The sequence below is a fragment of the Pelophylax lessonae genome (assembly GCF_965119305.1).
Source record: "Pelophylax lessonae genome assembly, chromosome: 13".
NCBI classification, from domain to species: Eukaryota; Metazoa; Chordata; class Amphibia; order Anura; family Ranidae; genus Pelophylax; species Pelophylax lessonae.
The window spans coordinates 61,631,617-61,654,846 of record NC_138780.1 but is presented as its reverse complement, the minus strand read 5'-3'; the positions used below and the strand labels follow the sequence as shown (position 1 = coordinate 61,654,846).

The following is a 23,230-nucleotide window of genomic DNA, read 5'->3' as shown; positions in this document are numbered from 1 at the left end:
GACTACTACAAATGGGACAGTCATATTCAAGAATAATGTCTCCCTTGTAATATGAAGATTTTTGTTCCCATTTGCCATGAGCTCTCTGAACAGGAAGTCAACTCCTAATATGGTCATTACAGGAAGTTCTGAGGAGACGGGCTGTCTAAGGTGGCTCCCCATTCAACTTTTGTCAGGTGTGCTAATGACCTCACCTGTTGTCTGCTAAGGGAGGTATTGACACTCAGAGTAATGTGTATTGAGGGCTCGTTGGGGAAACATTGTTCTGTGTCTGACTATAGTTTACATTGATTGCCCCCTGGGGCTTCTGTCTCCTTGCATTGGTCAAAGCTATCTGACCAATCCCTGTTGACTCATTTTCAAGTCCTCATTTGCATAGCAGCCCTCCTGGTCAAGCTATCTGACCAATCACTACTGACTCCTTTTCGAGCCCTCATTTGCATGTCTGGAGAGGACCTTATGGGGGACTGCAGGTACTGTGCAATTGACCAATGGGAAAGCGGTTGTTGGGGGAAGGATGTTCCAATTTCTGTATAAAAGTGTGCTGTGTTCTTCCAATAAATGTTGTTCCTGTTTTACCCTCAACTCGGAGCTTTGTCTCGTTCTTGGGGGGATTCACTGTATGCTGTTGGAGACTGATTGCTAGGAGTGTAAGCTGATGTATGCTTTCCTGTTTGTCTGCTAGCAGCTATTCGTGAGGTTCCAGGTTGGAGTGCTATTTTGTATCCAGTTTGGGAGTTTGGTGTTCTGCAGTAGCTGTGCCTGTCTCTCAGAAAGGGGCATATCGCCTAAACGGATTTTAACCCCTTGTCTGCTGAAACGGTCCGTTACAATTGGTGGCAAGCGGCGGGATCGTTCTCACAGCCAGAAGGACAGCTACAGGAGGCACCATTCCGTGGATTTACAAGTTGGGGGCAACGCATGTCTCAGTACAGCGACCCTTAAAGCAACAGGATGGAACCAGCAGTGGAGTACAGATATTCTCTGAGAGAATATGACCGTATGGTGTGGTTACGGCTGAACTTCTTCGGACCCAATCCACTGGAGAGATCCAAGCGGTTCGTGAAGAACTTAGTGTTCGTGACTCTGCTAGACAGGGCAGAGAGAGAGGGCCAGCTGGCACGTTGGGAGGAACTCCAGCGGCAGGTACATTTAAGGGAAGAGGAGAACCCAGTCTCCATTCCCCAGCGGCAGCCTGATTTATTGGGAATTGGGAGCCCAGTCTCCATTCTCCAGCGGCAGGCTGAGTTACAGGGGGCAGAGACAGTCGGTCCTGTCGCCCAGCAGCAGATTGATTTGTTGGGAATTGGGAGCCCAGTCTCCATCCCACAGCAGCAGAGTGTCCTGAAGGAAACAGAGAGCCTAGTCTCCTTTCCCCAGCAACAGGACACTGTATTGGAAGCAGAGACAGTCGGTCTCCCTCCCCAGGGGCTGGAAGTATATTTGGGAGAGGATCTTGTTACCCCCTCTCCCCATGGACAGTTTGATTTGTTGGGAATTGGGAGCCCAGTCTCCATCCCACAGCAGCCGAGTGAAGTGCAGGGAATTGGGAGCCCAGTCTCCATTCCCCAGCGGCAGATTGAGTTACAGGGGGCAGACACAGTTGGTCCTGTCCCCCAGCGGCAGATTAAGCTATTGGGAATTGGGAGCCCAGTCTCCATCCCACAGCAGCAGCTTAACGTACCAGGGGGAGACAGTAAGCCCCCTAACAGTGCAGATGGGACCGTGGTCTCTGCACTCACAGCACAGGGGGTAGGGACAGTCGGTCCTGACCCCCAGCAACAGGGCTGTTTAGCCAAAGGGAAGACAGTCGGTCTTCCCCCACAGCAGCATGGTGGTGTATCTAAAGGGGAGACAGTCGGTCTCCCCCTCCAACAACCCGTCTCCAACCAGGCTACTTCTGTGGTAGCGCTGGCACCAGGACAGAGTACCGCTAGTCTCTGCCCACTCAGCAACCCACCAAGGAAGCCTACCAGTCCCCTACACAGCCGTGGTGAGGCACCTGGACGTGGACGAGTTTCTCCTCTACCCAGGTGTAGTGACCATTTATTGTGGGTGGGCTGTACTGTTTTTCTGCTTTGTGGGTGGGCTGCTGGACTAACGAGGGCACTGACCAGCAGGAGGTCAGGTACCCTGTCAGTCTTTTTGGAAAGGGGGAGAGATGTGACGAGACCAACCTCGCCACATTGCATTGGAGGAGCCTGGTTGCCCGCCTGCTGCCTTTGGATTAAGGACCGGCAGCTAAAGGGTTAATTTTACGGTGCAGAAGGATTTATTTCTCCCTCTCTGCACAGCCGTTCGGTAGATTCTATCTACCGAACAAACAGCCCCTGGTTCTAATACGTATGGATTTGGTGGATGCAGGGTGACCAGGAGGGTGGTGAACACTGACACTATGGTTTGGACTACTACAAATGGGACAGTCATATTCAAGAATAATGTCTCCCTTGTAATATGAAGATTTTTGTTCCCATTTGCCATGTGGTCTCTGAACAGGAAGTCAACTCCTAATATGGTCATTACAGGAAGTTCTGAGGAGACGGGCTGTCTAAGGTGGCTCCCCATTCACCTTTTGTCAGGTGTGCTAATGACCTCACCTGTTGTCTGCTAAGGGATGTATTGACACTCAGAGTAATGTGTATTGAGGGCTCGTTAGGGAACCATTGTTCTGTGTCTGACTATAGTTTACATTGATTGCCCCCTGGGGCTTCTGTCTCCTTGCATTGGTCAAAGCTATCTGACCAATCCCTGTTGACTCATTTTCAAGTCCTCGTTTGCATAGCAGCCCTCCTGGCCAAGCTATCTGACCAATCACTACTGACTAATTTTCGAGCCCTCATTTGCATGTCTGGAGAGGACCTTATGGGGGACTGCAGGTACTGTGCAATTGACCAATGGGAAAGCGGTTGTTGGGGGAAGGATGTTCCAATTTCTGTATAAAAGTGTGCTGTGTTCTTCCAATAAAAGTTGATGTGGTTCCTGTTTTACCCTCAACTCGGAGCTTTGTCTCGTTCTTGGGGGGATTCACTGTATGCTGTTGGAGACTGATTGCTAGGAGTGTAAGCTGATGTATGCTTTTCCTGTTCGTCTGCTAGCAGCTATTCGTGAGGTTCCAGGTTGGAGTGCTATTTTGTATCCAGTTCGGGAGTTTGGTGTTCTGCAGTAGCTTTGTCTGTCTCTCAGAAAGGGGCATATCGCCTAAACGGATTTTAACCCCTTGTCTGCTGAAAGGGTCCTTTACATATACCAGCTCCCAGCTCGATCCGATTAAAGAAAGGAAGTGAAGTCACGCCCAACAGCGGCCTGAGCTAACCAAAAATGGCCGCCAATAGAAAGTAATGGGGAGGCTTTGGGAAAATGGCCGCCGAGCCCTGTTAATAAAACACACAGTGCCACACGCAAGATGGAGCCCTAAGGGCGCGAATTACACTTAGAAAATGGCTGCAGACTGCCCTTCACTGAAGCCAGAGCTGACTGCCCACATCCAAAATGGCGGGCCCGCGAATCCTACCTCGCGGTGGCCCCCATTAGCCAAGTCTGTACCCCAAAGTGACACACACACTCCCAAGGGGCTCAGGGACCCCCGCGCACCCCCCACAGCGCGGTATAACCACAGATAGCGCCCCAGCAGGGACCATGAGGGAGACACAGGGACCACACGGACAGACAAGAGGGGGATCACACAGACTCTACACAGACTGCCATCCCCCGGAGAGAAGGCCCCACACACACACCCCCAGCATACAATGTCACAGACAGAGGGGGTAGCATGGTACTCACCAATCAATGCGATTTTGTGGGTGCCGCTCTGCGACGGGAAGCCTCCCACCCCGGGTGGTGAGGGTCCCATCAGCCAAAACAGGATGTTTTCAAAACGCGGCGTATCCTAGCGAAGTGGCCACTTCGCTGGCTTTGTCCCTGAGGACAGAGACAGGTCATTTGCGAGGCCTTGGCGTACGCATAGCCTGCGAAACGCTCAATGGCAGGCTGGGATTCCGTAAGGCTCTAGTACAACCAGTCCGACTCCCAGCTCCGCAAACGCTGTAGTCTTCCGAAGTCTGACTAACTAAGCGCAGGAACAAATAAAAAGCCATCAGTGTAAAGAAAAAACACTTAGCAGAAAATAAAATTAAATGAAAAACAGAAGAAAAGGCTGAGACTTTAGCCCCAGCACAGGGAAGCCTGCCTACTCCTATCTAGGCAAAAGACAAACTGAATTGGGAATGAGGCTAGCCGGGGGTATTGGACCAGAGGGACAGCCCCCCTGTAGGTGTGTCTATGCAAAGTTTTGAGTTTTTAACAAAATCTTCTGCCTAGCTTACTCCTGTGGATAAGAGGTCAATACCCATTGGTGAAGACTATATGAGGGGCAGTGATTGTCAGAGGACGCAAGAGAAATTGTGTTTTTTTCAGCTCAAGTGGCCTGATTGATTATTCTCACATTGAACGTGAAGGGGTAAAATTCCCCTAGTAAAGCGATTAAAACCTTTGCGCAGCTTCAGGCTTCGGTAATATGTTTGCAATAGATGCACATTTTAACTCCCTCAACTCCTAAACGTTATGGTGGTCATTATCCCCAGGTTTATACTACCAGAGCATCTGTGAAGAAAAACTGAATTTTTGTAAAATCTTACCGTAAAATTCCTTTCTCTGAGTCCTTTGACAGTCGCCGCCCACTCTTACAGTCTTCACCAATGGGTATTGTCCTCTTAGCCATAGGAGCAAGCTAGGCATAAGTTGTTAGAAACAAAGCAATTTACATAGACACACCTGTAGGGGGCTGTCCCTCTGGTACAATACCCCCCTGCTATCAACATTCCCAACTCAGTTTGGTAGCAAGCAGTTAAAAGTCCAAAAGAACCCCACAAGAGGGGCGGGGGCAGTGACTGTCAGAGGACTCAGAAAGGAATTTTACGGTAAGATTTTACAAAAATTCAGTTTTCTCTTACGTCATCTGACAGTCGCCGCCCACTCATACAGTCTTCACCAATGGGATATCCCCAAAGCAGTGTAGATATGAGGGGTGGGAAGGCAACGTAGCACCCAGGTCAGAGAAAGGAACCTTATCTGAGCAGAAAAGGTAAAAACTCAGAAACAGAAAAGCTCAACTGGAGCAATCAACCCAGGAAGGCAAATAAACAAAGGGGAAAACAACCCCAACAGACAGGGACAGGCAACGCCATGTCCCCATCAAGGCACTGCCGCACACAGAACTTTGCGGCCAAAGGAGGCATCTGCTAATGCCAAAACATCAAGTTTGTAGAATTTGGAAAACGTGTGCACGGACAACCAAGTCACTGCCTTGCACACCTGGGCCACCGAAGCCTGATGTCGGAAAGCCCCGGATGTACTCACCGCTCTGGTAGAGTGCGCCTTGACAGGGAAGGGCGGAACTCGTTCCCTAATTGAATAGGCCTGTACAATCATCTGTCTGATCCATTTTTAAATGGTTGCCGCAGACGCAGCCATACCCTTCCGTAGGAATGACCGCCGACGAGAGACCCCTGTCTCTCAGGACCTGGCTCTCAAAAGCCACGCTGGTAAAGCCAGCGACTGTAAAGCAGGATGGAAGATCGGCCCCTGAGACAGTAGGATCGTCTCTCAACGGTAGCCGCCATGGAGGCTTGACGACCAGTTATGATGTCCGCGTACCAAGACCAGCGCGGCCAGTCTGGGGCCACTAGAATTACCAACTTCGGTTCCAAGACCAACCTGCGAAGGAACCTGGACAACAACTGAATCGGGGGGAAGGCATAAATCAGGCGATACTGATTCCAAGGCACCACCAGCACATCCGAGGCGGCTGCCAGAGGATCGCGCGTTCTTGCCACGAACCTTCCTACCTTGTTGTTTAGCCGAGATGCGAACAGATCCACGTCCGGGGATCCCCATCGCCCACACAGCATCTGAAACACCTCCGGGTGAAGGGACCACTCCCCCTGGTCCAGGGTCTGGCGACTCAGATAGTCGGCCTGCCAATTCTCCACACCTGGAATGTGAACTGCCGAAATTGCAGGGACGTGCGTCTCGGCCCAAAACAGAATTTTGGACACTTCCAGGGCCGCCCGGGCACTCCTGGTGCCCCTTTGATGATTGATGTTAGCCACCGCAGTTGCGTTGTCCGTCTGCACCCACACAGGGTGGCCCCGAAGCTGATCCGACCAACGGAGCAAGCACAGTCTGATCGTTCGCAGTTCCAAGATGTTTATCAGCAGGGAAGATTCCTCCTCCGACCAAGTGCCCTGGGCAGACAGAATGCCCAGAACGCCACCCCAGCCCGACAGGCTGGCGTCCATGGTGATCACCATCCACAACAATGAGCGGAAGGATTTCCCCTCCGTCAGAGCCGGAGACTGGAGCCACCAGAGAAGATCCTCTCTGACTTGGTGGCGCAAAGATATCCTCATTTCCAACGATTGAGGATGCCTGTCCCATCTGGCCAGGATCTCCGCTTGAAGAGATGGGGTGTGGAACTGTGCAAATGGTATTGCCTCGAAGGCCGATACCATCAACCCCAGGGACCGCATGCAGGTCCTGAGTGATGAGGATTCGTTGTCCATGAGAGACCTGACCTCGTCCTGTAGAGTCTGGAGCTTGTCCTCCAGCAGAAAGACTTGCTTGGGCAGAGTCCAGGACCATTCCCAAGTAAGGGAGGCGAACAGAAGGGGACAAGGTCGACTTCTGAACGTTGATGGTCCATCCAAACTCCTGGAGCATCTGAACGGTAGTCAACAGATAGCGTAAGAGACTCGGGCTGGCACTCGATCTTAACAGGAGGTCGTCCAGAGATCCCAATCCCCTGTGCCCGTAACAGGGCCAGAACAGGAGCCAGCACTTTGGTAAAAACCCTCGGAGCCAAAGCGAGACCGAAAGGCAACGCCACAAACTGATAATGTTCCTCCGCTATTGCGAATCGGAGGTACCCTCGAATATGGGGATGTGTAAATACGCATCCTTGAGGTCGATGGAAGCCAGGAAATCTCCCGGGCTCAGGGAGGCTACCACCAAACGGAGGGATTCCATGCGGAATTTTTGAACCCGCACGAAGCGGTTTAGAGCCTTCAAGTCCTGAATCGGACGTACCTTGCCCTCCTTTCTGGGCACAGATTTGAGTAAAACCCCCGAAATCTGTCCCGATGAGGCACCGGGACGATTACCCCTGGGAGAGGAGATCCTGAACCGCCCGTTGAAGATCCTGTAAACGATCTGGGGTCAAATGAAGATTTGAGGGAAAGAATCTGTCCGCTGGACGTGAACGGAATTCAATCTTGTAACCTGATCGAATGATTTCCTGAACCCACCTGTCCGGAATCCGGAGCAGCCAAGGTTCGAGAAAACCGCGCAGACGTCCCCCCACCCCTGGAACGGGTGAGGGCGTCCCTTCAGGTCGAGGCGGGCTGGGCCACCAAGCCAGCTTGGCCGGCTTTTGACTTGCCTGCCCAAGGCTTCCTCTGGCCACCATGGCCTTTGAAGGGTTTTCCCTTGTCCTGTGCTTTGAAGACACGAAAGGACCCCTGTTTTGGTTTAAAGGAAGGGCCCCGCATACCGCGGAAAAACTTACCCTTGGGATTCTGAGGCAGTAGAGTGCTCTTGCCCCCAGTGACCCCTTTAACCAATTCGTCCAGGGAGTCCCCAAAAAGGCGGGTCCCTGCATAAGGGATGTCAGACACCGTCTTCGTGAAATCTAGTCGGCCGAACAGCTCTTCAGCCATACCAAGCGACGGGTAAGCACCGCGACACCAGACAGTCGCAAGGCTAAAGGGGCCTCATCCAAGGCCGCGTCACACACATATAGGACAGCCTGAGTAATCTGGTCCACCATCTCCAAAGTAATAGGAGGGGCAGAATCAGAAACGAGGGTGCGTCTGAGCACTTTGGCCCAATCTGGCACAGCCTGAGACACCATGACGGAGGCGAAAATAAAATACTGCTGCTAAAGTCGCAAGTGCAGCAGTAATCGCAGATGATTCAAACGTACCTGAATCATCCACCAAAGCTCGGGGGGAATTTGCTGTCCTGGGACTTCATAAAAACTTTTATGGCGCTGGCCCTTTAACTCGCAAAAGCGACGATCCCACCGCAAACAGGGACTAGACTGAAAACCCCCTCAGGCAGGAATAGAACTGATAGCCATATTCCCCAAAAAAACAGCAAGAACAGACCCCCAGAAGTGTTACCACGCTGCTGACGATCCCTCTGTATGAAGAAAGGAAGTGATATCACACCGCTAGAGGCTAAACAGGATGCAGACTAAGGGAAAATGGTTGCCCATAGAAAACAATGGGAGGCTCCGGGAAAATAGCCGCCGAACACCTGTATAAAGCCAGATGCCACACACAAGATGGCGCCCGAAGGGAGCGATACACTAGCAAAGAAAATGGCTGCTGAAGCTCCCACAGTGAAGCCAAAGCAGCTGCCCACACCCAGAATAGCGGTCCCGCGGTTTTTCACCACTGCGGGTCGCCTACACATGTCTGTACCAAGCATTGCCACAATAGTGCCACCGAGGTTAGGGACCCCAATAACCCCCCACAGAGCGTCCTGGACGCGGTAGAGCCCCCGCAGGGACCGGGAGTAATGCGAGCCCCAGACACACAGATATGAGGGGATAACACAGACCTAACAGACTGCCATCCCCAGACAGAGGCCCCACACAATATGTACTCACCGTTCCAAGATGGCGTGGGTGCCTGTCTGCGACGGGAAGCCTCCCACCCAAGGTGGTGGGGGTGCCGTCAGCCAAACAGGACTCTAGCAACGCACGGAACCGTGGTTGAGACGTCCAAGCGAGGTGGCCACCTCGCGGGCTTTCGTCCCTGAGGACAGGGACAGGTAGTTTGCGAGGCCAGGGCGTACGCATAGCCTGCTAAACGCTCGATGGTGGGCTGGGATTCCATAAGGTCCTCTGTCCTGAGACACCAGGACGACCAGTCCAACTCCCAGCTCCGTAAACGCTGTAGTCTTACGAAGATCCGACTAAGCGCAGGAACAAATAAAAAGCTAGTAGTGCAAGAAAACACTTTTCATAAAGTAAAAGTAATAAAACACAGAAGAGAGGCTGAGACCGTAGCCCCAGCACAGGGATAGCCTATCTTACTCCTAACTAGGCAGAAGACAAACTGAGTTGGGAATGCTGATAGCAGGGAGGTATTGGACCAGAGGGTCAGCCCCCTACAGGTGTGTCTATGTAAATTGCTTTGTTTCTAACAAGTTTTATGCCTAGCTTGCTCCTATGGATAAGAGGTCAATAACCATTGGTGAAGACTGTAAGAGTGGGCGGCGACTGTCAGAGGACGTAAGAGAAAAAGGGGTTCCGATTGCCTTCCATCAATCAGCTCCATTTATGGTCTCTACCGAACTCAAGGATTCAGAGGGTCGATATTTACTGCTTACGGGCTCTCTCTTGTATACAGAGGTAACGATTGTTTCATGTTATGCCCCTAACTCATCACCCATTCCCTTCCTTACACACCGATTGAAGGTGATATCCAAAACAAAGGCACACTCATTATAGGAGAGGACACTAATCATGTTCTGTACCCTTTGTTAGATTGCTCGCCGTACCAACCGTGTCTCTGGGACTCATCTGTGGCTCTGCACGCTTTACTTCAAGAACAATCTTTAGTATACATGTGGCACAAAGCTAACCTGGCTCAACACAAAAATACATTTTCACATTTTCACATCATAATCACATATTCCTACCAGTTGCTTTGATCCCTTTAGTGATGGGCTTCACGATCCACCCTAACCCTTGGTCAGATCATTGCACAGTGCTTACAACTATTTCAGCCCTCATCCCTGGAGGCACTGACCCTGCATGGTCCCTGAATCCCTCTTTACTCTCTAATCCAGCCTATTGTCTGGATAAAACTGCTGCTTTGAAGGAATAACTCCTCAATTTAATAATAATTTAATATCTCCCCGGTAACATTATGGGAGGCACACAAACCAGTGATCAGGGGTCAATTTATGTTTGGCTACGCAACTTTATAAAAAACTCAATATGCCATTTTTTTTCATTTATTTAAAATAATAATGAACAAGTTATGTCATGATATTACATATGACTTGTTCATCATGTCATGATGGGAGTTAAAAAATAAAAAAATAGCCCTTTAAAGTACAAAAACAGATATGCAGATAAACAGTTAATTTACTGTGAAACAGTAAAAGTGATTGATTTTTCTTCTTTTTTCTCTATCTTTTTACTTTCTGAATTTTGTTTTTCTATCAGGGAACATCACAACATAACTGCTAAAGTAAACTCCTCATTCATTACTGACAATGCAATGAGGGGGCTGGCCCTAAATGTGAGAGGGAACCGTACTGGAGGGTGGGACGGAGTGAGTTAGTTTGGAGACCGCCTTCCAGCTGTTGCAGAACTACACATCCCATGAGGCATTGAAAGACTGACATTTACAGACATGACTAGGCATGATGGGAATTGTAGTTCCTGAAGAACTGGAGGGCCAAAGTTTGAAGACCCACTGCATTAGAGGGAGTAGGTTGGGAGGAAGGGAGTTTGGAAGAGAGGCATGTGGGAGAGGAACCAGACCAGAGGGGATTGCGATAGAAAGGGAGTTTGTTTGGACCAGGGACCGGACCCAAATGGGGAAAACTGGGCTGGGGCAAAGGGCCGGACCAAAGTGAACTGGAGGAGCCAGGCCGCAGTGTGGGAGGGAGAGGTGGCAGCTCTGGACCGGAGTTTGAAAGGAAGAGGTCTGTGTATTCCTTCCACTGACACCATTGATGGGGCACTTTTTCCCCCGGGCAACACCAGTGATGGGGCACTGCCCCCCCTCCCAGGCAACACCAGTGATGGGGCACTGTTTCCCCCCCCCCCCGGCAACACCAGTGATGGGGCACTGTTCCCCCCCCCGGCAACATCAATCATGGTGGGGCACCGTTTACCCCCCCAGCAACACCAGTGATGGGGCACTGTTTCCCCCCTCCCAGGCAACACCAGTGATGGGGCACTGTTCCCCCCCCCCCCCCGGCAACATCAATCATGGTGGGGCACTGTTTACCCCCCCCAGCAACACCAGTGATGGGGCACTGTTTCCCCCCTCCCAGGCAACACCAGTGATGGGGCACTGTTCCCCCCCCCCCCCTGGCAACACCAGTGATGGGGCACTGTCTCCCCCCCGGCAACTCCAGTAATGAGGCACTGTCCCCCCCCCCACATGGCAACACCGGTGATGGGGCACTGTTCGCCCCCCCCCCCCCCCAAGGCAACACCAGTGATGGGGCACCGTTTCCCCACGGCAACACCCCCGGCACCAGAGATGGGGCACTGTTTGGAAATAAAATCATTGAAACTAACACTTGCTCCCAGTACTTTTATACCAAAACTTTTTTTTTTTTTTTTTTTTTTTTTAATGAAGCCATTATATACTGTAAATAATATAATAAACGCTTAGCCAGATAAAATAGTTAATATTCCATATAAAAGTGCAATATTAGAATAGAAAAATAAGTGAATAAAAACGTCCGTGTCAGCCAGAGATATGAAATAGGTAGAATAGAAAGACCCACTATATGTGCTATACGGACGTTTTTAATCACTTATTTTTCTATTATAATCTTAACTTAAGGAATATTAACTATTTTATCGGGATAAGCATATATTCTGTTTTTGGGGTGCATTCTTGCATGGACACTGTACAGCTATAGCGCTGTAAGGGGCAGCTCGGCATGCACGTGATTGGCTGCTGCTTCTCTCCTCTCTCTCCTCCCTCGATCGGATTCACTCCCTCACTGACATCAGAAAGAAGGCAGAGAGGAAAGGAGGAAAGAGGGGGCGGTCACGTAAGCGCCAAGCTCTGAGACACAGTGAGTGCAGCCGGCGGCTTTACAGAGGAGAGGGCGCTGACAGGCAGGGAGGAAAGTCCAGAACACAGCGCAACTAATCGACGGAGCAACTAATCGATAATGACAATCGTTAATAATCGATAATGAAAGTTGTTGTCATCGATTTAGTCGATTAGTTGTTTCAGCCCTAATCTCAACCCCAAATTTATGCTGTCTTCATGACTCTTTTGCCCAGATTTCTAGCCTGAAAGTTAACCGGGGCAAGTTGAGGGCCTTAAACACATTAAAACCTTGGTTTGAGAGTAACTTGGTTTAAGGGCGCTTTGCACAACGAGCAAAATTTTCTAATAAATTTTGACTTGATATACAAGCGATGTCTTGATATACAAGTAGCCTCAAGTCACAGCTGAGTATAAAAGAGAAGAGAGGCGCCTCTAAGTGTAGCAATATGATTAAATTTAATGAAGGTACAATATTTAGCAACTCACATGGTTGATGATTGGAACAGGCACATCTAAGGATGCAGGCATCAGGGGTAAAGCTGTTCAGATAGGGCCATCCTCCGCACCGCCATCTACGTCATCCTTTCCATGCGGCCCTCACTTTCAGATCGCTTTACTGCAGGGTGGTCTTCCCGGTCAGGATTACAGAGTAAACAAGCTTTTTTATGGATAGTGTAGGACCCACTGATAATGACTTTGACGTAGTGGTGGGCTTGAGCACGATATGGCCATATGGTGGGACTAAATCCCCATTGTTATTTATGGATTGTCTACATATTTGATAGTCATTTCTTTTGCATGTGTGCAATATTCTTTTTTAATAAGGATTACAGAGTAGCAGCCGGCGGTGCAGAAGATAGTCTATGTGGACAGCTTTACCCCGGATGCCTGCATACTTAGATGTGCCTGTTTTAATCATCAACCATGTGAGTTGCTAAATGTTGTACCTTCATTAAATGGAACCATATTGCTACACTTAGAGGCGCCTCTCTTCTCTTTGAAACCCTGTAGCTCCTGCTGGATTTTTCTTCCAATCCCCTTGTGGAAGCGGCTATTTGTGTATGGACATTTTATGGTTACACAACCTATCGCAATGCTATAATCTTTTTATATGGACTATAAATTGAAGGATTTATGAATAAATGGTTGTGGAACGAATCATCTGAGTTTCCATTATTCCGTATGGGGAAATTCGCTTTGATATAAGAGTGCTTTGGATTACAAGCATGCTTCCGGAACGAATTATGCTCACAATCCAAGGTTTTACTGTATTAGGTTATCAGCAGAAGAATGTTGCCTCTTACAACAGTCCTTTCCAATAGTCATCCAATTCGCACCTAATGTCTAAATTGTCTACCCCCCCCCCCCCCCCCCCCCCCCCCGGATTTCTGGATTGGTAAGATAACAGCAGTTAAGATGAACCTGCTTTCAAAAATCCTATACCTTTTTCGAGTATTGCCGATCGCGAGGTCCTAACTTTTGTATTCTAAATAAGAGGGGTGGCCTGGGTAATTTTTTTTTTTAAATATTATTAGGCGGCCCAATTGGCTCCCCTTATCAAATATCATGCTAATCAGGAGGTTCCCCTGTGGGTTGGTCTCATAGCCCTGGATGCTGACTCCCACACTACAGGTAATTTACTTTGGCTTACCCCACTAGAGCGAAGCCACGCATTCCTTCCACTCATCCAAAACTCCTTACGTATTTGAGACAAAAGTAAAATTAAAGGCAAAATTAATTTCTCTACACCGACCCTTACGATTTCTCTTCCACAATCTGGCCTTCTATCCTGCAGCAACCTCACCAATTTTATTTTACCATTGGACACACTTATGCCTTACTCGATTACACTGCCTTGTGACTTTCAATGGTTTTAGATCATTCCTGACTGAACAAGAGCGATAAAAACTACCTAATTTGGAGATCATTCAGTACCTGCAAATCAAGCTCTGTACACAGACACACTTTATTGCCCGGCAGGCAGCATCCCTAATGCGGTATTTCTTTTTTCCCTAAATTTCGGGCTTTATTCTTGACTTGGCTAAAGGTCTAATTTACAGCTTGGTTTAAGGTATCAAAGGACATAATGAATAATTAAACAAACTGCATCTCCCCACTGATGCCTTAGAAATATTTTAGGACCGTTAAGTTTACTTTAAAATAATCCATGTAATTTTCATCCATGTTCTTTTTAAAATTTTGAGGAAATCTGCTGCAAGGTAACTTATCCAAATGTTTGATAAGCTAGACCAGTAAATTGTGAATGTAACAGTAAACACCACAAATGGAGAAAATAAATTTCATGAGCTACCGTTAACACTGTGGATAATATATTTCTGTGTTTATTATTGAAAATTAGACCATTTATATTGGCACCTACCTCAGCCATGTTGATGCATCCAATTGCTAGAGTTTTGTAACCCAGAATTGTTCGATTTTTATATCTTTTTCTCCTCTGCAGCATTATCTGTAGTTTATTTCCTTCCCTTTTTAAAAAGTGAGGGTACTAGTAAAGAAAAAGCAGAACAATCATATTATTCTTCGAGCATGACATCTGATGCGTTTAGAACCCAAACACATCAATAAAACAATAAATATTACCTGTAGTGAAAATGTCAGTGCAAGATCTGTTTCTACTTGTCCACTAGGTGGCAGCACAATCTCATGAGAGCGGAGAATCCGTTTTGAGCCCTAGTTACGAAAAAAACACAAGTAAGAAAGCAACAAATATACAGTAAACCCTAGCTCCATCACGGTTCAGTTTTCGCGGTCCCGGTAGGTTGCGTTTTTTTCTGTAATGTTATTTTACTATATAAATCATAAAAATTTTTATATTTTTGTGTTTTGCATAGCTCTTGCTATGTCTCTCAGTATCTTTTATGTGTTTAAATTAGTTTCTATTGTTTTAAAAGTGTGTTTAACCACTTGCCTACAGTGCACTTTCACCCCCTTCCTGCCCAGACTGATTTTCAGCTTTCAGCGCTCTCACACTTTGAATGACAATTACTCAGTCATGCAACACTGTACCCATAAAAAAGTGTCCTTTTTCACACAAATAGAGCTTTATTTTGATGGTATTTAATCACTACTGGGTTTTTTATTTTTTGTGCTATAAATAAAAAAAGACTGAAAATATTGAGTAATTTTTCTTCACAAATTTTGGCCAAAATTTATACTGCTACTTATCTTTGGTAAAAATAACCCAAATAAGTATATATTATTTGGTCTTTGTGAAAGTTATAGAGTCCACAAGTTATGGCGCTAATCATTGAAAATTTATCACAATTGATCACACCTGATGTACTGAAGGTCTATCTCATTTCTTGAGACACTAAAAAGTCAGACCCCTTTTTGGAAAGTAGACATTCCAAGGTATTTAATAAGGGGCATGGTGGGTTTTTTGAAGTTGTAATTTTTTCCCACAACTCTGCAAAATGAAGATTTTTTTTTTTACAAATTGACGTATTAACAGGTTATTTCTCTCACACAGCATAAGTATACTTGCAACTACACCCCAAAACACATTCTACTACTCCTCCCGGGTATGGCGATACCACATGTGTGAGACTTTTTCACAGCCTGGCCACATACAGAGGCCTAACATCCAAGTAGCACCTTCCGGCATTCTAGGAGCACAAATTACACATATAATTTCCTGACAACCTATCGCAGTTTTGAAGGCCCTGGAGCACCAGGACAATGGAAACCCCCATAAAATGACCCCATTTTGGAAAGCAAACAGCCCAACGTATAATTTTTGAGGCATGATGAGTCTTTTGAATAAGTCATTTTTTTTCCACAAGTTTTGGAAAATGTGGAAATAAAATGAAAACGCATTTTTTTTTTTTACACAAAGCTGTCCATTTATGCAATATTTCTAACACATAGCATGTACATAGCAAAAATTGCACCCCAAAATACATTCTGCTATTCCTCCTGAGTATGGCGATACCACATGTGTAACACTTTTACACAGCCTAGCCATATACAGAGGCCTAACATCCAAGTAGCACTTTTCACAAAGTTGTCCATTTATCCACTTTAAGACTGGGCCTATTTTTGACACTTGGTGTTTACAAGCTAAAATAATTTTTTTTTTTGCTAGAAAACTACTTAGAACCCCCAAACATTATATATTTTTTTTAGCAGAGACCCTAGAGAATAAAATGGAGATCGTTGCAATATTTTTTATCACACCATATTTGCGCAGCAGTCTTCCAAATGCAATTTTTTTGAAAAAAATTCACTTTTTTTTAACTAAAAAATAAGAAAACCGTAAATTTAGCCCAATTTCTTTCCATAATGTGAAAGATAATGTTACGCCGAGTAATTAGATACCCAACATGTCATGCTTCAAAATTGCGCATGCTCACAGAATGGCGCAAAACATTGGTACTTAAAAATCCCCATAGGCAACATTTTAAAAATGTCTGCAGGTTACCAGCTTAGAGTTACAGAGGAGGTCTAGGGCTCAAATTATTGCTCTCGCTCTAACGATCGTGGAGATACCTCACATATATGGTTTGAACACCGTTTACATATGGGGCGGGACTTGCGTATGCGTTTGCTTCTGCGCGCGAGCTAACGGGCGCTTTAATTTTTTTTTTCCTATTTTATTTATTATTTTTTTATTTTTACACAGTTTAAAAAAAAAATGTTTTGATCATTTTTATTCCTATTACAAGGAATGTAAACATCCCTTGTAATAGAAATAGGCATGACAGGTCCTCTTTATTGTGAGATCTGGGGTCAAAAAGACCTCACACCTCACAACTACACTTAAAAAGAAAAAAAAAAAATTGTTGAAAAAGGAAAAAAAAAAAAAAAGCGGCCCTTTAAACCGGTTGCTAGGCAACGACTTTTGACGTAGCTCCGGTCCTCCAAGACCATAGAGTCGAGTGAGGGCCATCTTGTCCTCACTCGACTTCCTGTCTCGGAGGATCCGGGACCGGATAGTTTTCCCCGCTGCCGGCGGGTCCGGTAAGCTGGGAAAACATCTGGGACGCGGCGGGAGGGGGGGGACCTCTTCCCCTGCACCGTAAGGGTAATTCCGCAGCGAATCCGCCACTGGGACCACCCTTATCTGAAAGCCGACCGCCCGTCGTTTAAAAAAAATACTGGGGTTATGGCAGCTATCTGACGATGACGATGATTGATGAGGTGACAAATGACGATGATTGATGAGGTGACAAGTGACGATGATTGATGGGGTGACAAGTGACGATCACTGATGGGGTGAAAAGTGACGGTGATTGATGGGGCGACAGGTGACAGGCGATGGTCACCGATGGGTGAAAGGTGACGGGCGATGGTGCATGGCGGTACTGATGGCAGTCTCTGGTGACAGGTGCACTTTAGGCTATGTTCACATGTGAGCGTAGCGATCGCGGGCAGAATCACTGCGATTCTGCCTGCGATCCAGAAATCATTGCAAATCGCGGGATGCCTGTGCGTTGCCCGTGATTTGCAATAGCAAATACCAAACGCTGTGCGATGTTGCAGCGATTTCCGCCTGCCGAATCGCTGTAACATCGCGCAAACAACGCATGACGCCCCAAAGAAACTCTTGTACCTTTTTTGGGCGTCATGCGTTGTTTGCGCGATGTTACCGCGATTCGGCAGGTGGAAATCGCGGCAACATCGCACAGCGTTTGGGGTGCTATTGCAAATCACGGGCAACGCACAGGCATCCCGCAATTTGCAATGATTTCCGGATCGCGGAGATTCTGCCCGCGACGCTCACATGTGAACGTAGCCTTATGGGTGTCAATTTCTGGGCACTGATGAGGTGACTGTTGGGTGACAGGTACAATTGGGGGGGGCTGAGGACTGTGTGGGGACAAGTTTATTTTTGTGATTTTACATTCACAGGTGTACAGAGCAGTAACTCACTGTTTCTGGCTCTGCTCTCCTCACACTGGAAACTGTGTGAGGGGAGAAGAGCTAGTAACAGTGAGTTACTGCTCTTTGTTTACATTTTGTGATCGGCTGTGAATGGATTCACAGCCGATCACATAGTAAACAGTCACTGTCAGTGACTGTTTACTACTGCCGGTGACTAGCTGTGTTCCTAGGGAACACAGAGCCACCGACATGACCGCGCTGCGTGCTCCCCATCGCGCATGCGCGGTCTGATTCCGGGCTTTAACATTGTGATCGGCTGTGTCATTGGAACACAGCCGATCACGTGGGAAACAGCCATGCCCATTGGCTGTTTCCCCCCCTGCCGGTGACCGGCTGTGTCCCGGGGACACACCGACACCGGCAGTGCAGAGCTGCGCGCCTGCCCTGCTTTAATGGGTCACGTCATATGACGTCCGCCCAGAACAATGGCCGCACCGCCCTGCTGTCATTTGACGGCGGGCGGCAAGTGGTTAAAGACCTTAAAATGCTTTTAAAAGTACAGTAAAAAAAACATGCCTACAGCGTATTTTAATAGGGTTTTTCTATTTCGTGGATTTTCACTTTTCACAGCTGAGTCCAGAATGTAACCCCCGCAATGGAGGGGGGTTTACTGTAGAATAAAGAGAAAAAGTGGCTTGTATAACAAAAAGGAAATATAAGAAGCTTTGAAAGAACATGGAAATCATGGATAGAAACTCCTGGCCTGGCTCCTGGGGTAATAGATATGTAGAAATGAGTTTTGGGGATGGTGGGGGGGGTGGGAGATGTTAAGAAATGATTGTAGGTTTGCTTTTTATATTGATATGCAACTTTTTTTAAAGGAAAGTAATAAAGATATAAAAGTAAAAAAAATGAAAGCAAACAAATCTTTAACCACTTCCCTACCAGCGCATTGTAAAATGACGCCGGCGGGAACGCTTTCTTCCGCCTATTCTAGCCGCTGTCCCGCACCCCCAGGGTGCGAAGCGCGGTGATCGGGGGGTGAGGCGTGTCCCTCGGGACACAGCCCTTTCCCGATCAGTGTAAAGAGCCAATAAAAATGGCTCTTTACCATGCGACTAGCTGTGTCCAATCATATCTAGACACATGCACTGTCCTTTTGCACGCCGCTCGTGCGCAGCCCCAGGGGTGCGCAAAACGGCAATCTGGGGTGGAGTGCGTCACTCTGACACAGCCCACCCCCAATAAGGGGAAAGAGCCAACGAAATTGGCTCTTTACCATGTGACCAGCTATGTCCAATCACAGCCGGGTTCAGAATGTAAACAAGCCACAGTAACTAGCTGTCCTGGGCTCTCCTCCTCACACACCGATCCTGTGTGAGGTGGTGATTGCGGTAATAGCTAGTTACAGCACAAAGTAAAACACACTGATTGCTCACTAATAAAGAGGACCAGTCTTCAGCCCATCAGAGGACCTGTCATCAGAGTACCCGCACCAGAGTACCCGAGTACCTGTCACCAGCCCATCACAGTACCTGAGTACCTGTCTCCAGCCCTTCAGAGTACCTGAGTACCTCTCTGCAGCCTATCAGAATACCCGAGAACCTATCTGCTGCCCAAAGTACCGAGTACCTATCTGCAGACCATCCGAGTACCAGAGTACCTGTCTCCAGCCCATTAGAGTACCCGAATACCTCTCTGCAGCCCATCAGAGTACCCGAGTACTTGTCTCCAGCCCATCAGGGTACATGAGTACCTCTCTGCTGCCCATCAGAGTACTCGAGAACCTATCTGCTGCCCAGAGTACCCGAGTACCTATCTGCAAACAATCTGAGTACCTGTCTCCAGCCCAGAGTGGCCGGTACCTACCTGCAGCCCATCAGAGTATCCAAGTACCTCTCTGCAGCCCATCAGAGTACCCAAGTACTTCTCTGCAGCCCATCAGAGTACCCGAATATCTGTCTGCAGCTCATCAGAGTACCTGAGTACCAATCTGCAGCCCATGCCTCATAGATTCTACATTGGGGTGTTTGCTTTCCAAAACGGGGTCATTTTGTGGGCATTTCCATTGAATTGGTGCTCTAGGGCCTTCAAAGGTGTAATAGGTTGTAATGAAAATAGATGTGTAATTTATGCTCCTAGAACACCTGAAGTTGCTACTTGGATGTTGGGTCTCTGTATGTGGTTAGGCTGTGTAAAAGTCTCCCATGTGTTATCGCCATACTCAGGAGGAGTAGCAGAATGTGTTTTGGGGTGCAATTTTTGCTATGTACATGCTAGGTGTTAGAAATATTGCCTAAATATACCACTTTGTGTAAAAAAAAAAAAAAAAATGTATTTTAATTTTCTTTCCACATTTAATTTTCATTCCACATCCAAAAACTTCAAAAGACTTCTTATGCCTCAAAGAATATACGTTGGGGGTGTTTGCTTTCCAAGACGAGGGTCATTTTGTGGGTAATTCCACTGTCGTGGTGCTCCAGGGCCTTCAAAAGTGCGACAGGTCATTAGGAAATTATATGTGTAATTTATGCTCCTAGAACACCAGATGGTGCTCCTTGCATGTTAGGCCCTTGTATGAGGCCAGGCTGTGTAAGTCATTTTTACTAAAGATATGTAGCAGTATAAATTTTGGCCCAAATTTATGAAAAAAATTACTTATTTGCAAAATTTTATAAAAAAAGCTAAAAAAAAAAAGTTTTTTTTTTTTTTTTCAAAATTTAGGCTCTTTTTTTTTACCTTTATCGCAAAAAAAAAAAAAAGTGGTGATTAAATACCACCAAAATAAAGCTCCACTTGTGTGAGAAAATGATAAATTTTGATTGGGTAAAGTATTGCATTAATGAGTAATTGTCATTCAAAATGTGACAGCGCTGAAAGCTGAAAATTGGTCTGGGCAGGAAGGGGGTGAAAGTGACCTGTATTGAAGTGGTTAAGAACACACTAGAAAAACAAACTGCATTCTAACAGTTTTCAAAAAATGTATTTTTAATTCATACTTACCTGTAAAATTTATTTCTTGAAGTACATCACAGGACACAGAGGCATAAATCATAACATATGGGTTATATAGCCACCTATAGGTGAAGGACACTGGCAAACAATCAGAATGAATGACCCCCTTTAACCGCTCCCATACAGGAAGTACCTCAGTTTTGTAGCAAGCAATAAAAGACCCCATAGAAGAGGGGAGGGACCTCTGTGTGCCGTGATGTACTTCAAGAAATGGATATTACAGGTAAGCATGAATTAAAAATCCATTTTTCTTTTCGTACATCACAGGACACAGAGCCATAAATCATAACATATGGGACGTCCCAAAGCAATGCAACTGAGGGGAGGGGGACACCAAAAAATACCGCCATCTGACCCTTAACAGAAGGATAATACCGCCGCCAGCATGTACACTGCGGCCAAAAGCAGACTCCTAACATGCTCAGGTGTATAGAGTCCAACAATCAGAGGTCGGGTGCATGTCAGGCCCGCAATCCCGGTAGCTGTAGACTTTTGAAGTAGAGGACTGCACTCAAACTTGAAAAAATTTGATCTAAAAATCCATAATAGACAAAATTATCACACAGGAGACAAGACACAGTTGACGCGTTTCACAATATCAAATTTGCTTAATCATAACTATGAATTGCTTAATCATAACTAAATTGATTTGAATTTGATTATGTGCGGGCATGCCATTTCCTGGCTTCACACCAGGCAATGTAGGATTTCCAGACCCTGTAATAAATATTTCTAGAGACTGACTTCCTGGCATTTATCAGTGTATGGGCCAGATACACCCTGCTCTTCCAAGGTTAAGGCTTCAATAGCCAAGTAGTCAAATTTAGAGACCAAATTACTGGTTTCCCCTTCAGCTGGATCTAGCGCAACAAACGCGATATCAGCTGTACCGGAGGAAAGGCATAGATCAGGGACTACTCCTCCCAAGGAGTCACCAAAGCATCCACTCCGACTGCGAGTGGATCCCTGGTCCTGGACACAAACCTCTCCAATTTTTTGTTGAAACTGGATGCCAACAGACCTACGTCTGGGACCATTGCTGTCAGGTATGGGACAAACTTCTCTGACCAAGACAGGAGAATATCCACCTCTTTCTGGGATGATCGACTACTTGTGCCTCCTTGATGGTTGGCATAAGCCACATCCGTGGCATTGTCGGATTGCATCCTGACAGGGTGACCCCGAAGTCTGGGCGTGCAGAATGTCAGAGCCCGACTGAGTGCACGAATTTCCAAAATGTTGATGGGGAGACGACTCTCTACCCAAGCCGATTTTCCCCTGGACGGTGGCTTCCTCCAGAACCGCTCCCAAGCCGGAGAGACTGGCATCTGTAGTCACCACTTTCCAGGTCACTGGAAGAAAGGATTCTAACTTCTCCAGATTTCTGGTCAACAACCACCAATTCAGACTCTGACGTGCTCTTGGTAGCAGAGATATGGACCGGTCCAACGACTGAACTTTTCCGTTCCACGCGGACAGAACGTTGTTCTGCAAGGGTCTGGCATGGAATTGAGCATAGGGAATGGTCTCAAATGTGGACACCATCTTCCCCCGTAACATCATGCAAAGATATAGATGGATATCTCAGTCTTACTATAGACCGAACCTGACCCTTCTTGCTGGCAAGAATATAATTTTCCTGTACCGTGTCAACAAGAAGCCCCAGGTATTCCAAACGCTGGACTGGCTGTAATGCTGACTTTGCTAAGCTCAGAATCCAACCAAGATGTTTAAAAAAAAATTTACAGTCTCAAGGATATTTTGGCTTAGAGAAGACGCCGATCGATTAGTAATAGATCGTCCAGATATCCTATTATCGATATCCCTTGGGACCTTAGAACAGACAATACTGGAGCTAGGATCTTTGTGAACACTCTTGGTGCTGTGGCCAATCTGAAGGGCAGGGCCACAAACTGGAAATGATTGTTTCCAATCGCAAAACAAAGGAACCTATGATGGATCTGAAATATAGGCACATGAAGATATGCATCCTTGTTGTCTATGGATTAGGGCTGCACGATACTGGAAAAAAATTATGCATTTTTTTTTCCCATCGATATATATTGCGATATTGAGGCACGCGAAACGTGCAGCCTTCTGACCATACAAAGTTAATGTTAATGTAGGGCAGTACTGCAGCCTTCTGATTGTACCATACAGGGTTAATGTTACTTTAGGGAAGTAGTGCAGCCTTCTTGTACCATACAGGCCAGGGTTAATGTTAATGTAGGGAACTGGGAGGTATCACAGCAGGTTAAGAAGACAGTGTGGTAGAAGGTAGAGAAGTCGGGACTCACAGTGAGTAGAAGAACACAGCCTGACATCCGTCCCCTGACATGTTCAGTCTGCCCTGGAGCTAGTTCTCCCGAAGTAAGGGTGAGTCAGAGCTTCGGTTCACTTGCTTGTCTGCAGACTCAGCAAGTGAACTGAAGAATCAATACAGTGTATACAATAAACATAGAATTAACCCACAGAGCTGACATTCTAATAAAGCCATTCTAATATTGCAGTCATTAAAAATATTTGATATTGTTTTATTAACAATTGTTTATTTT

General features: G+C 46.8%; 1 protein-coding gene across 8 annotated transcripts in view; it reads right to left on the bottom strand.

Moving 5' to 3' along the window:
- The window catches only part of PACS2 (phosphofurin acidic cluster sorting protein 2), a 1,277,570-nt gene that overhangs the window by 1,017,297 nt on the left and 237,043 nt on the right, over nucleotides 1-23,230 (bottom strand). For all 8 annotated transcript variants that reach the window (XR_014224766.1, XM_082242585.1, XM_082242586.1 and 5 more), the window contains exons 3-4: nucleotides 14,418-14,507; nucleotides 14,197-14,322 (exon numbers count right to left, since the gene is read on the bottom strand). Coding sequence is in view for 7 of the 8 variants with exons in the window: in XM_082242585.1 (XP_082098711.1) it covers nucleotides 14,197-14,322; nucleotides 14,418-14,507 (216 nt within the window). In the remaining variant the exon portion in view is untranslated. The remainder of the gene's footprint in view (nucleotides 1-14,196; nucleotides 14,323-14,417; nucleotides 14,508-23,230) is intronic.